At 34.3% G+C, this 16171-nt stretch overlaps 3 protein-coding genes across 3 annotated transcripts; 2 read left to right on the top strand and 1 right to left on the bottom strand.

Moving 5' to 3' along the window:
- Positions 1 to 113: 113 nt before the first annotated feature.
- On the bottom strand, positions 114 to 1950 carry LOC132727716 (paramyosin-like). The gene is made up of 2 exons (XM_060713283.1): positions 1657 to 1950; positions 114 to 855 (listed from the first exon to the last, which is right to left on the bottom strand). The coding sequence occupies exon 2, from the start codon at positions 814 to 816 to the stop codon at positions 178 to 180; it is 639 nt and encodes a 212-aa protein (XP_060569266.1). The 5' UTR covers positions 817 to 855; positions 1657 to 1950; the 3' UTR covers positions 114 to 177.
- A 951-nt stretch (positions 1951 to 2901) lies between these two features.
- On the top strand, positions 2902 to 8215 carry LOC132727715 (protein mono-ADP-ribosyltransferase PARP15-like; the record flags this gene model as incomplete). The annotated part of the gene is given in 5 exon segments (XM_060713282.1): positions 2902 to 3027; positions 3341 to 3506; positions 4043 to 4122; positions 5957 to 6184; positions 7957 to 8215. Coding segments are annotated over 4 exon segments (724 nt in total), but the record flags the coding sequence as incomplete, so codon positions are not given.
- A 6277-nt stretch (positions 8216 to 14492) lies between these two features.
- LOC132727714 (uncharacterized) lies at positions 14493 to 15050 on the top strand. Its single transcript, XM_060713281.1, has one exon. The coding sequence runs from the start codon at positions 14493 to 14495 to the stop codon at positions 15048 to 15050; it is 558 nt and encodes a 185-aa protein (XP_060569264.1).
- The last annotated feature ends 1121 nt before the right edge of the window (positions 15051 to 16171 follow it).

Genomic DNA, 16171 nt, shown 5'->3' with positions numbered 1-16171 from the left:
AAAACACATAGTGTCTTAAACAAATTTCTTAAGCATAAAAGTCTCATATACATATCAGTTTTAATATTTACTTTACAAAATACCGTGCTTCAAGCACATTATCAGAAACAAGAACAATTACTATAGTTCGACTACCTTGTACTATTTAATGAGAAAAACCCAGGACAAAAAAAGCTATCAGCAATTTTTATGGCATTCCTTTTTGGCTTTAGTTTTGTGATTGTCTATTTTCACTTTGGTTGATGTTTTTTTCTCTGCCTGAACTTCATGAAGAATCGCGGCTACGTCTTTTTTCTCGGCTTGTACTTCTCTCAATATAGCAAGCATATCACCGTGCAATGCCTGTGTGTTTCTCTCCATCTCTTCTTTAAGTTCACATTTGATTTCTTCTTTTATTGTTTGCTCTTGTGCAATGAGAAAAGCAATGTCTTCTTCACGCTTCTTTGATTTTGTCTCAGCCTCTTGAAGCTGCAGTTTTAAGTTGTCAATCTCTCTCTTCATATCGGCCATATCTATCTCACGAAGATTTATTTTTGATAACAGTCTCTCCTTTTCAGACTTTAATCGGTCCACAAGTTCCTGCATGTCATTTATCTTTTCTCTTAGGTTATGTACATCCTTGTCCTTTGATTCAATAGCATGCTTGTGATCCTGGCGAGATTTCTCCAGTGCTAAATGCATAACTTCAAGCTTCCTGTGTACACTAGCAAGCTCGTAGTGAAGATAATCAATATCGGAAAGGGGATTTAAGACATCTTCATTGTCGATCTCAGATTCAATAACATTCTTGTGTTGTCCGCCTTTTCCAGTTGCCATCACTTTGTTTTTATGTTGTTGTTGTTGTATTTTTAATGCCTGAAAAATGAACATTATATTATTATTCTAAATTGGGTTAAAAGCGTATTATTTTGAAAATGACTCATAAATATGATTTACATATTTGTTGAGATGTTACTGATAAGGCATTGAATGACAAATAATAACAAAATAACCACAATCTTGCATTATTTTGTAATAATAACGTATATTTAGTAGATACAACTTATTGTCAATCGAACTGTAATTTTCATTCGGGATAACTTTTAAATGTTATAGGAAACTATCGTACATAAAACACAACCAACTAAAAATAATAGTAAATAAATCAAGAAAAGAATGGGTGTGGAGGTCGAATAGCCTTAAAATCCAAATAAATTGCTTGGTTCAAACGGATTTATATTACAATATAAATCCAAGGTTCACCTTATGTTTGTCAATCCCAGCGCATATAGTTCTCATATATATCGATTAAACTTGATCTTATATATTAACATATATTAATTAATATCTAATTAATAAATGTACGGTATATAGCAAAAAATATATGGACTTAAAAGTTAAATTAAATGTGTGTGTGTGTGTGCGCGCGCGCGTGCGTGCGTGTGTGCGTGTGTGTGTAAATATACAATTAATTAATATAATGCTAATGTTAATCTTTTATGTAATTATCTATGTATTATCAGGAACGTTCATTCCCTGGCATTAAACACTATTTGAACCTAAAAGATATTTTCATATAGATTGAAGTTGTGATTGTTTTCCACGTAAATATGTTTATAAGTTCAAACAAGCGGTTTAAATAATTGGAGTATACATAAAATATGAATGAAAAATTACCTTTTAAATGATCGCGATTTACTTTATCTTCCGTGTGCCAATGGAATACTGATGAAGATTTTTCTAATATCCACACATATAAACTGGTCTTTTGTAACCTTATCTGAACCACTTAAACTATAAACAGGGTGTCATTGTGACGTCATCTAGATCTATTATAGGATTATTATAACAGAAACAAATCTGAAGCATACATATATGGTTTTCATAACAATCATATTCATAGTGCCTATTCTTACTTTCTATTGCCAGATGTTTTTGTTTAAACTTCTCGCCTAACAGATTTTGATATCTATTGTCAACATCCATTGATAGCATTTAAATACTTTTTCAATATTACTATTTTGATTATCACCAAGAAAGTAAGATCCTAAATATCTCAATTATTTAACAGTCAATGACCGAACATTACACTTAGATTTAAAAAAGTTATGGAATATACATTTGTATATCATGGCAATGCTTAATTGTTTATATTTAACATACTTGAAAGTCTAAATTGAATATCAATTTATGACACAAACAAAAATTCAATAATTGAGGCGGTGTCCCCAGCAATGGTATCAAATGTTGAAGCTTTTGTCAACAAAGACCGTCGAATACATTTTAATGAGCATGAAGAGCTATATATAGCTATTCAGCATTGGTAAGACATCGGCATAAAAAGTTTTACACGAACACCCGGGCAAGGTAGTCCAACTAATTGTACTGCGCGACGAGATATTGTTATTTTCGTGTCTGGGCAATATCTCGCCTCTTAAAGGGAGATTCTGCCCCAGAACGAAAATATGTCAGAATCAAGCTTTGGCCAAGGTATATATATATATATATATACCAGTATATATATATATACCAGTATGCTAACCCTGCTAGGTGGTGTCCACAGACATTTATTTATACTGTATAGGGGGTTTATTTTGGATATTATCATTAGGCCCTAATATTGATAGAATTTCAAGTTCCTGTGGACAAATCAAAAGTAATTGCATGATTTCTATCGTAGACCAGGGTCTTTCTGATCTATTTGAAAGACCCTGCGTAGACCTATCGAAAACGGGAAAACTACAAAACAGCTATGTACAATCAAATGAAAAGTTATCGGCAAATATTTGCCTGAAACAGCGTAATATGTTTTTATGGATACTGTCAATGTTTGTGGTTAAAGCTATTGTTATTCAAATAAAAGGTCATCTAGTAGGGTCTATCATTTATCATTAATATCCGAAGTTTCACGGAAAGAGCCGAGAAGATCCGAATGCTTGAGCATGCGCAAAAAAAAATATTGTGGGAAATCTGGGAATTCCCGTACTTTTTAAAAAGATAATGTAATGATTAATTAAATGTGTTGCTACTGGGAAATTTATTCACAAGGTAATTAATATGTGATCTTCGTTTCAAGTAAACGTAGATACTTTTATACTACTATGGTTTACTTTTACTTTCGATTTCCATAAGCACACAATAGGAAACTAGTTAATCTACTTTCGATTTAGTTGTAACAATTAACTAACAGATATTTCTTTAAAGAACCGGCCAAATGTATATTAAAGGTATATTAAGAACGTCATGTGAGAGTTTTAACAACTTAGAGAGTGTTTATATGTTAAAAAGTTAACAATTAGCAAGACTCAAACCTAAATAGAGCTGGTACATGTAAGTGTGAAATAAAATATATTAATTTAAGGTGAGCATTATGTCTTACAGTGATAGTGAAGAGGAACTTGTTTTAGCTATGTCGCAATTTATTGATGATGTGCCAGTCATGAATATTTCATCAAGTTCTGATGATAGTGATGATAGTGATGGTAGTGATGAGGCTACAGGTGTAGACTTTGGTAGCATTTTTGATGGTAAATATTACTTTTTATTCAATTTTACCCATGCTATATCACTGAGCAAGGGCATTCGTAACCATTTTTCTTTGATAATGAAATTAAATAAAAAGGTTATTTTTTGGTTTTTCGTGAAATATGTATATATTTTCACTCAGCATGATAAAATGCCACATATTTTCACTCGACCTTCTGGCTCGTGAAAATACAGTATGTGGCATTTTATCATGTTTCGTGAAAATATGTTCCATATTTCACTCAAACAAAAAAAATATCCTCTTAATATCAGAACAATCATTTAAATAATTATTGACTCTGTGTATATCTATATGATATTATGAAAAATTTGTATAGAATTTTTATGTTGTTTGTATGACTAAAATATTTGTGATGTAACAAGTTAAATATTTCAGACATGTTTGTATTTGATTTCAATGATGCTGACATTACTTGGTGACTAAATCTTTTATTTCTTTGAAAGATTAATGATGCAATTATATAAATATATCATGTTTGTTTTAAATTCAATTATAAAGTAAACATCAATATTTTAGATGACAGTAGTGCAGAGAGGTCACGAACATACGGAAATATCAAAGTTACAGTTGTTCAGGGTGAAATTGCTGATCAAAAGGTAAACTTACAGTGACATGTCTATGTCCTGGCTAGGGGTTTCACAAGGACATGTGTATGTCCTGGCTAGGGGTTTCACAAGGACATGTCTATGTCAGGTTAGGGGTTTCACAAGGACATGTCTATGTCCTGGCTAGGGGTTTCACAAGGACATGTCTATGTCCTGGCTAGGGGTTTCACAAGGACATGTCTATGTCCTGGCTAGGGGTTTCACAAGGACATGTCTATGTCCTGGCTAGGGGTTTCACAAGGACATGTCTATGTCCTGGCTAGGGGTTTCACAAGGACATGTCTATGTCCTGGCTAGGGGTTTCACAAGGACATGTCTATGTCAGGTTAGGGGTTTCACAAGGACATGTCTATGTCCTGGCTAGGGGTTTCACAAGGACATGTCTATGTCAGGTTAGGGGTTTCACAAGGACATGTCTATGTCCTGGCTAGGGGTTTCACAAGGACATGTCTATGTCCTGGCTAGGGGTTTCACAAGGACATGTCTATGTCCTGGCTAGGGGTTTCACAAGGACATGTCTATGTCCTGGCTAGGGGTTTCACAAGGATATGTCTATGTCAGGTTAGGGGTTTCACAAGGACATGTCTATGTCCTGGCTAGGGGTTTCACAAGGACATGTCTATGTCCTGGCTAGGGGTTTCACAATTACATGTCTATGTCCTGGCTAGGGGTTTCACAAGGACATGTCTATGTCCTGGCTAGGGGTTTCACAAGGACATGTCTATGTCCTGGCTAGGGGTTTCACAAGGACATGTCTATGTCCTGGCTAGGGGTTTCACAAGAACATGTCTATGTCCTGGCTAGGGGTTTCACAAGGACATGTCTATGTCCTGGCTAGGGGTTTCACAAGGACATGTCTATGTCCTGGCTAGGGGTTTCACATGAACATGTCTATGTCCTGGCTAGGGGTTTCACAAGGACATGTCTATGTCAGGTTATGGGTTTCACAAGGACATGTCTATGTCCTGGCTAGGGGTTTCACAAGGACATGTCTATGTCCTGGCTAGGGGTTTCACAAGGACATGTCTATGTCCTGGCTAGGGGTTTCACAAGGATATGTCTATGTCAGGTTAGGGGTTTCACAAGGATATGTCTATGTCAGGTTAGGGGTTTCACATTACTGGAGATACATGTAGATTATTCCATGCATTATTTTATTGTTAAAATTATATTAGTCTCTGTTTGTCAATACAAAACATTTTACTGTGCTTAAGGTTAACTGATAAATCTGATAAATTTATAAAAGAATAGATAAAAAGTGTAACTTGTATTATGATAGCTCTCACAGATAACATATTACACTTCTATTTCATTTTATGAGAAGCAAGAAATACCAATATAATAGCAATCACCAAAATTAATCTGTCTAAATTAGGTCATACACATTGTAACAAGGATTCTCTTACAGATTACCATTCATGTAAAATATAAATTACAGGATGATTAATATATAATGATCACAAGGTACTTGTTTAGTAGTGATATAAGTGAAAATTGCCTTGTATTTATTCAAAACAATGATATTACATGTACTTAATTATCTTTGTTGCAGTGTTCAAGATTTCATTTTACTGAGTGTAATAATAGTAATTCATTATTTTATCTGATAAAATGCATGGTACAATGTTTTAAACAAAGGTGAAGTTGCTATTTTAAGTTATATACCAAAAAGTTACAAATTTATGACAATAAGAATATTAAAGTGCCAAATTACATATAGTAATAGACCAAAATGACTTATATACATTTGTAATTCTTCTCAAAACACTTAAGAATATATTGTGTGCTTTATTTCCATGTACATTTATAACTAACTGTTCGTTAGGTGGATGTAATTGTAAGCAGCACAACCAAAACCCTTGACCTGAATGATGGAGCGGTCTCGAAATCTCTGGTGAAAAAGGGAGGTAAATCTATACAGGAGGAATGCAAATCTAAATATAGAAACGGTATCTCTGAAGGTGACATTGCAGTTACATCAGGAGGAAGTTTACAGTGCAAAAAGATATATCACTCATATTTGCCTCCGTGGAATGGTGGCAAAAACAAAATGGTATTTCTTATGATGAAATAAATCACTCTTGATAAATTTTGCTCTATCACTTTTTTAACTTTTATAAAAACAGATCTTTGGAATTTTACATTTCTATATGTATACATGTTTATGAATGAGAATGTTGATGAAAAACGTGAAGTTTACATCATTCTTTGTTTTCAAAGTGATTGTTGATCATTTTATGTATGTCCCTGATCATAACAAGTATTTGTCTGATCATTACATCAATGTACCTGACCATGAATATGCCTGACCATTACATGAATGTGTCTAACCATTATATAAATGAACCTGCAGGTGACCATTGCATGAATGTGCCTGACCATTACATGATTGTACCAGGCCTTTGTGTCTGATCACCACATGAATGTACCTGACCATTACATGAATGTACATGACCATTACATGAACATACCTGACTATAACATGAATGTAATTGACCATTACATGAATGTACCTGACTATTACATGAATGTACCTGACCATTACATGAATGTACCTGACCATTACATGAATGTACCTGACCATTACATGAATATACCTGACCAGTACATGAATGTACCTGACCATTACATGAATGTACCTGACCATTACATGAACGTACCTGACTATAACATGAATGTAATTGACCATTACATGAATGTACCTGACTATTACATGAATGTACCTGACCATTACATGAATGTACCTGACCATTACATGAATATACCTGACTATTACATGAATGTACATGACCATTACATAAATGTACCTGACTATTACATGAATGTATATGACCATTACATGAATGTACCTGACTATTACATGAATGTACCTGACTATTACATGAATGTACATGACCATTACATAAATGTACCTGACTATTACATGAATGTACATGACCATTACATGAATGTACCTGACCATTACATGAATGTACCTGACCATTACATGAATGTACCTGACCATTACATGAATGTACCTGACCATTACATGAATGTACCTGACCATTACATGAACGTACCTGACTATAACATGAATGTAATTGACCATTACATGAATGTACCTGACTATTACATGAATGTACCTGACTATTACATGAATGTACATGACCATTACATAAATGTACCTGACTATTACATGAATGTACATGAGCATTACATGAATGTACCCGACTATTACATGAATGTACATGACCATTACATGAATGTACCCGACTATTACATGAATGTACCCGAATATTACATGAATGTACATGACCATTACATGAATGTACCTGACTATTACATGAATGTGCATAATCATTGTGTCTGACCATTACATGAACGTACCTGACTATTACATGTATGTACATGACCATTACATGAACGTACCTGACTATTACATGAATGTACATGACCATTACATGAATGTACCTGCCTATTACATGAACATACCTGACTATTACATGAATGTACATGACCATTACATGAAAGTACCTGGCTATTACATGAATGTACATGACCATTACATAAATGTACCTGACTATTACATGAATGTACATGACCATTACATGAATGTACCTGACCATTACATGAATGGACATGATCATTGAATCTGATCACTACATGAATGTACATGACCACTATATGAATGTACATGACTGATTGTTACATGAATGTTTAGAACATGAAGATGAGTGCATACCTCAGTGGATCGACTGTAAACAATACTTTGAAACAATATAATGAAGATTTATCCATTAAAACAAATACAATGATAAAATGTATCAATGTTATGATTTATTTAAGGCTCCACAAAAGATTGTGTTGAAATGTTTGCAAGAATCGACAAATTCAGGCTTCTCTTCATTGGCATTTCCGGCACTTGGTACTGGTTACCTCAACTACAGTAAAGAATATGTTGCAAAGACGATGTTTGCTGGAGTTGAGAAATTCAACATGAATAATCCAAATTCCTCTGTAAGAGATGTCAAGTTTGTGATATATCATGCAGATAATGCAACTTTAGAGGCGTTTAAATCTGCTTGTGATAGAAAAAGAGATGCAGGTTTGTATTTTATTCATTTATTCTTTATCTAAACTAATAACAGTGTTTAAGAGATTGTTTTAGCTTAAATGAGATGGACTGCTTATTGTTTGCAATCTTCACATTCATGTCATAGTGATTCATTGAGATTCAAAACCAATGTTAGTCGTGATCATAATTTGATAATAAATCAAACTATCTTTATCAGTCAGTCATTCGGCCATTTACAAGAGATAATTTTGAATTTTCTTGTCAGACTGGTCTTTCTGTTTTTCACATGCTGGAATTTTGATCTAGCATGGGGGTGTCAGGTCAGAGAAGCACATGCTTTAAAATGATGCCATTTTAGCGCATTTTATCATGTTTATAGAATATCTGACTTGTGTTTGCGGTTCATCCCTCAGGTACCTACCCAATGGTAGCAACACAGCAAGCCTCTTACCGCCCAATGGGCGGGGTAACCCTCCGGACAGATATTCCAGTCCAAACCGCAACATGAACAGATATGACTAATCTTATTTCAATGTTCTGTTGCAGCATATGTCATCTGTTTTCTTCATGGCCGAATGTTAAATCACATCATTTTTAGCGTGAACTTGTTTCAGCTTTATATATTTAGCAACATAGAAATGGTCAAAAGTAATGATAAAACCATAATATTATACATTGTTATTTAGATTATCAAAGTTTTGCTTTGTAAAATTTCAAATTAAGACACTATGTTATGTATAAATTATTAATAATTGAGACAATATGAGCAGTCATTTGTGCAAATTGAGAAGTTTTTAGTTTTGTAACTAAAACATCTTGTATTTTCTATGTTCGTTAACCCTTTACCACATATATACGCGAAACAACACACTTTCGACCCCCCCCCCCTTTTTTAGGCCTCAAATAGTGAAAAAATGTCCTATTTTGGCCCCAAACATAAGTTTTCGTTTGAGAAATGTTGCTTAAAAAATTGAGCACTTTTTCGGCGCCGCCCCCCATCCAAAAGACACATCAGGGGGTTGCCAGAAGGGGGATGTGCCCCCTTGTGTTAGGGGGGGTTTGAAGGGGGGCGGAGTCCCCCTCATCGCCAAGAAAATTTTGGACTTGTGAGAGGCTAAAAATGACCCCAGGTCGATCATAATGTAACGTTTAACCAACGCTGAAAAGCCTTTGACTCTATCTCAATCCCTTGAGCAGTTGAAGCACTTTGAAATAAATTTTGATGGAAAAAATCGAGGCAAAATAGTGATTTTTGGCAATTTTGAGATGTCCCCTCGTTGCCATGGTAACAGGAAATTTAAGACTGAGCATGTCGTTACAAAGGCAATGGTCCAGTCAACATTTGTGCCAAGTTTGATTAGTATTGAAGCATTTTTCATAGTTTCATAGCAGGTTGAACTTGTAACAGGAGGCTTTTCAGTGAAAACGGCCATTTTTCACAATATGCTCATGGGGGAAAGGGTTAAATGTCATATATCATTGCATTCAATTGAAATCAATGCACTGAACATTTGTAAATAGGCTATAATAGTTTTGTGAAATTTGATTATTTAAAATGTTAATTTAATTCATTCATTCTTTCTTTATTTATTTATTAATTTACTCATTTATTTATTTTTGTTACAATAGCTGAAATAGAAGATGTCATAGGTAAATTTCACACTGCTTCTACATTACTGAGATTCTACATGTTACCAGACAAAATTATTTATGATGTTTTTTCGCTGTAAATTTTGTTTAAAATAATAAAAAAAAAGAATGTATTTTACCCAAATAATTTTGGGTTCTTAATACATGTAAACGTTCCTTTATAAAAAATGAAATTAAACATTTGACCATAGAAATGTGTTTTTAAAGTAGGGCATTATAAGAGAGAAAAAATCGTGCAGACAGCTCAATTTACCAGACATTACCTTTCAAAATTTTTTGAAGTCGTGAATTGAAATTAATCTTTAAAAAATCAGCAAGGAAACTTCGACTATTGAAAGGCAAGGTAAAGATATTGGAAAAAAACAGTATGTGACTAAAACTAGACACGGCAGCCATGCTTGTTACGAAGAGGCCAATATATGGGTTGTAAATGAAATTAACACTATTAACTCAATTAACGTAATTATATTCTTCATGAATCTTAAACATATGAAACAATTAGATATTCAAATGGAATTCTGTTCTTTGTCATACAGTTTCTTTTTGGTCATCATGTAGCATGTTACAAAATCCATAAAGTTTATTTTATTTACATTTTATGTAGAGTTTCCTCCCATGGGCGTAACCCATTTCCTTATGTGTTTTTATTTGTTTGGGTTGTCAGACCAAACAAATAATGGTAGCGAAATTTCAGACTCTATTGCTGTTAATTGCAAATGCCGAAAGTAGTCCGCTTTTTTGAAGCGGTTACTTCCCTTTATATGTAACACTTAGGCCGAAAAATTCAGGGGAGATCACTGCGTAATTATGGTCACATGACAGGTGCATTAATTTTCAAGCAAAATAATTCCCGAATGGTCGAAGATTTCTAATAATGTTTTATTCTTTATAGATATACATGCTTATAGTATGCGCCATGATTATTTACACAAGTGTTAAACAATAGTTAGTGTCGTTACAAACCCTAATTTAGAATAATAAGGTTTTCCTCAGGCCAATAACATATAAATTCACCGTGGCCGAGGGGTTAGCGCGCTCGCTTAGGAAGCGAAAGGTCTGGAGTTCAAATCCCAGTTAAGGTAACTCATTCTTTTTAGCTCACCTGACCACTAAGTGGTCATGGTGAGGTATAGTGATGGGGCTTTGTCCCGCGTCGTTCGTCGTTCGCGTCAACAATTGGGTTGTTAACAGTCTAGTAGTCACAGTTTTGATTGGATCATCATCAAACTTTGTCAGAATGTTTGTCTCAATGAAATACAGATCGAGTTCGAAGATTGGTTATCTCGGGTCAAAAACTAGGTCACAGGAGCTAAAAATAGAAAAAGCTTGTTAACACTCTAGAGGCTGCAGTTTTCATCCAAATATTCTGGAAATTTGTCAGGAAGGTTGTTTTGATGATATCTAGGTCAAGTTCGAAGATGGGTCATCTCCGGTCAAAAACTAGGTCACAGGAGCTAAAAATAAAAAAAGCTTGTTAATTAACACTCTAACAATTGGGTTGCTAACAGTCTAGCAGTCACAGTTTTGATTGGATGATCATCAAGCTTTGTCAGAATGTTTGTCTCAATGAAATACAGATCGAGTTCGAAGATGGGTTATCTCAGGTCAAAAACTAGGTCACAGGAGCTAAAAATAGAAAAAGCTTGTTAACTCTCTAGAGGCTGCAGATTTCATCCAAAAATTCTGGAAGTTTGTCAGGAAAGTTGTTTTAATAATATCTAGGTCAAGTTCGAAGATGGGTCATCTCGGGTCAAAAACTAGGTCACAGGAGCTAAAAATAGAAAAAGCTTGTTAACACTCTGGTGGCTGCAGTTTTCATCCAAATATTCTGGAAATTTGTCAGGAAAGTTGTTTTGATGATTTCTAGGCCAAGTTCAAAGATGGGTCATCTTCGGTCAAAAACTAGGTCACAGGAGCTAAAAATAGAAAAAGCTTGTTAACACTCTAGTGGCTGCAGTTTTCATCTAAATATTCTGGAAATTTGTCAGGAACAATGTTTTTGATGATATCTAGGTCAAGTTCGAAGATGGGTCATCTCCGGTCAAAAACTAGGTCACAGGAGCTAAAAATAGAAAAAGCTTGTTAACACTCTAACAATTGGGTTGTTAACAGTCTAGCAGTCACAGTTTTGATTGGATCATCATCAAACTTTGTCAGAATGTTTGTGTCAATGAAATACAGATTGAGTTCGAAGATGGGTTATCTCGGGTCAAAAACTAGGTCACAGGAGCTAAAAATAGAAAAATCTTGTTAACACTCTAGAGGCTGCAGATTTCATCCAAATATTCTGGAAATTTGTCAGGAAGGTTGTTTTAATAATATCTAGGTCAAGTTCGAAGATGGGTCATCTCGGGTCAAAAACTAGGTCACAAGAGCTAAAAATAGAAAAAGCTTGTTAACACTCTGGTGGCTGCAGTTTTCATCCAAATATTCTGGAAATTTGTCAGGAAAGTTGTTTTGATGATTTCTAGGTCAAGTTCGAAGATGGGTCATCTTCGGTCTAAAACTAGGTCACAGGAGCTAAAAGTAGAAAAAGCTTGTTAACACTCTAGTGGCTGCAGTTTTCATCCAAATATTCTGGAAATTTGTCAGGAAGGTTGTTTTGATGATATCAAGGTCAAGTTCTAAGATGGGTCATCTCCGGTCAAAAACTAGGTCACAGGAGCTAAAAATAGATAAAGCTTGTTAACACTCTTGTGGCTGCAGTTTTCATCTAAATATTCTGGAAATTTGTCAGGAAGGTTTTTTGATGATATCTAGGTCAAGTTCGAAGATGGGTCATCTCTGGTCAAAAACTAGGTCACAGAAGCTAAAAATAGAAAAAGCTTGTTAACACTCTAGTGGCTGCAGTTTTCATCCAAATATTCTGGAAATTTGTCAGGAAGGTTGTTTTGATGATATCAAGGTCAAGTTCGAAGATGGGTCATCTCTAGGTCACAGGAGCTAAAAATAGAAAAAGCTTGTTAACACTCTGGTGGCTGCAGTTTTCATCCAAATATTCTGGAAATTTGTCAGGAAAGTTGTTTAGATGATTTCTAGGTCAAGTTCGAAGATGGGTCGTGTCCGGTCAAAAATTAGGCCACATTGCCCAAATATGGAAAAATCTTTATAACACACTAGAGCCAGAGGTCACATGTTTGACTCAGTTGTCATCAAACTTGGCCATGATGCTTGTTTAAGACATTGCGTGGATGCGGTTGTGTCAGGTGAGCGATCCAGGGCCATCATGGCCCTCTTGTTTTTTAAATTGTTTAAGTCAAAAAAACATTTGGAATGAATATCAGTGTTGCAATTAGTCTTATAGCCAATTTACTACAATTAAAACGCTGGAAAGCATTGGCCTATACAAAAACAAAGTGTTTTATAATCTCACAACCTTCACCTTTCTGACATTCTGAGACCCAAACAAATTCAGCGCCTTCTGTGCTTTGATTTAATTTGCATTTCTTTGTAAACTACAACAAAGAGATACCGTTGAGACTAAATTTAAAATTATTTTTAATCATTAAAATATGCCACGATTGTCTCCTGAGATAACGTTTAAAAGAATAAAAAGTAAAACTTATCTAAAAAAACCCATTAATGGCCTCAATATTCGGATATGCGCAGAACAAATTATTCCCGTGCATGACCAGGTCATGAAATAACTAGTAAACAAAATGGCATGTTAGTAAATAAAGAACCGTATCAACAATATTTTCCTGAGAGCGGTTTTGTTGTTATTTACTTTGAAAAAGAAAGTGTGTGTACAATTCAGACCAGATGATTTTTGAATCAAATCAAAAAATAAAGCACTATTAAGCAGAAATAGATATTGTCCGGTAAACTGATTGTCCAGTAAATATGAAGGATCCCAGTATACATATTCAAGCTTTATACTTCAAGCCCTATCATATTGTACCAGTATTTGTAGCTAGTTTTAAGAATAAAATTGAAAATAACCCTGATCATTTAATTTCTGTATGACATACATGAAACATGGACTTCTGTTAAAAAATCTATGGTTTTCATTTTATAATATCTTTTGATCAGGGTGTATAATCAAAGTACATGTAAATAGAGGATATTGAATGAGTTTAGGTTTAAGACTAAAATTTATTGAACAAGTTGAATAAAATCACATTATGCGAGCCTCAGGCTAGCATAATATTTTTTATTAATCGAGTTTAATAAATTTATTATTGAATCTACATAAGTGTAATATTCTATGTATCACATACATTGTATATAGAATAAGAACAGTAAACTGTTGAAAAGTGTCATTTTTACATTGACTAAAGTGTTAACCTAACATTAATGCACTTTAATGCTTTGTTTATATAATTATAATGCAAGTGATATCACGTCCAGAGCTGCATCAGTACTAAGGGTGTAGTAGAATTATTCACGTCCATTTGTTATGACACTAGTGTTACGAATATTGTTTTTATTAAATTAATGGCTTTATTACACTCCTGCACCAATGTTTATGTGATAATAACAGTATATATACTTTTACATGTAGTATAAATGATAGGTGATTACCGTAGTTACAACACTACATGTATGATTGTAAGATCTTTCACTCTAGAAGTACTAATGTACCTACTCATTATATGAATTAAAAAAAAGTCTAGTACAGTGCAACCTCTTTACTACAGCAGTTTCAGTTCTCCTCATGGGCAATAACCTCTGGACTAAAGCATTATCAGTTCTTCTCGAGGGCAAAAACCTCTTTACTACAGCAGTATCAGTTCTCTTCAAGGGCAATGACCTGTTTACTACAGCAGTATCAGTTCTCCTCAAAGGCAATGACCTGTTTACTACAGCAGTATCAGTTCTCCTCAAGGGCAATTACCTGTTTACTACAGCAGTATCAGTTCTCCTTAAAGGCAATGACCTGTTTACTACAGCAGTATCAACTGTTCTCGAGGGCAATAGCCCCTTTACTACAGCAGTATCAGTTCTTCTCAAAGGCAAAAACCTCTGTACTAAAGCATTATCAACTTTCTTCGAGGGCCATAGCCCCTTTAGTACAGCAGTAACAGTTCTCCTCAAGGGCAATAACCGGTTTACTACAGCAGTGTCAATTCTTCTCGAGGGCAATAACCTTTTTACTACAGCAGTATCAGGTCTACTTGAAGGCAATAGCCCCTTTACTACAGCAGTATCAGTTCTCCTTGAAGGCAATAGCCTCTTTACTACTGCATTATCAATTCTCCATCGTGAGCAATAACCTCTTTACTACAGTGTTACCAATTCTCATTCATCATCTAACAGTTTTTATACAATATCTCCTTAACCCGGCTCCACCTGTACTGTTGATACTATACAGGAATGATAGTCCTCAGCAAAAACTGCTCAATTGGTTTGGTGTACTGCACAAGATGGTCCAACTTGCCAAATCTAAAAATTGGAAACGTATCTTAAAACAATATCTCCTCCTTAACCATTTTGATGAAACTATACAGATCAATATGTAGTCCTAGTCCTTTACAAAAAAAATGCTCAAATGGTTCAGTCCTTAACAAAAAAATGCTAGAATGGTTCAGTCCTTTACAAAAAATGCTAGAATGGTTCTGGTCTGTTGAACAAGATGGCTGCCATTGCTAAAAAGAGAAAAAAAGTGTTAGTTGACATCTTGTCCTCGGTCATCTAATGATTTTGAAGAAACTTTACAGAAAAGATCATTTGGCAGTCCTCTACTTAAGTTGTTAAAATTGTTCCAGGCTGCTGAACAAGATGGCCACCAGATCTGAAAATAGAAAAACCTTTAAACGGCATCGTTTGGTGTTTTGATAAAATTGTATTACACAAATAATTTTTTTGGGCCTCTATAGATTTCACTTAAATAGTTCTGGTCTGCTGAACAAAATGGCCACCAGTTTTGTATAGGGCTTTTAGCTATTAATACTAATGCTTTTATAATGATATCTTGTTCATGTATAACATGTAAGCAGGTGCCATCATGGCACTCTAAGTCTTGTTTAAACATTGTGAATATTATTTATTTCTGTACAAAGTAATGTGCGTACAAAAATAATGTAAGTTTCTAAATTAATGATATATAAATTATGTAACTTTAAACTTATTATTACTGTAGTGACCAAGAGTTTTATGCAGTTTCTATACCATATAATATGCTAACAAATGTCTGTGTATTCAAACTAAATGAAAAAGAAATCATAATTTATGTCAGCAGTCATTTATCTAAGATTGGTTAGATAACATTTATTGATAAAAACTATAAATATTGTTAAATGTTGTAATAATTATGATATAATTATGTAACTCGGCAAATGTGGGTTTTTTCCATCTAAGTTTTGGGGGTAAAGAGAGTAATTTTACCACTTTAGC

This window comes from Ruditapes philippinarum, unplaced genomic scaffold (genome assembly GCF_026571515.1).
Source record: "Ruditapes philippinarum isolate M1 unplaced genomic scaffold, ASM2657151v2 ctg18212_1_1_1_1, whole genome shotgun sequence".
Classification (NCBI taxonomy): domain Eukaryota; kingdom Metazoa; phylum Mollusca; class Bivalvia; order Venerida; family Veneridae; genus Ruditapes; species Ruditapes philippinarum.
This window is presented reverse-complemented; position numbering and strand designations above follow the sequence as displayed.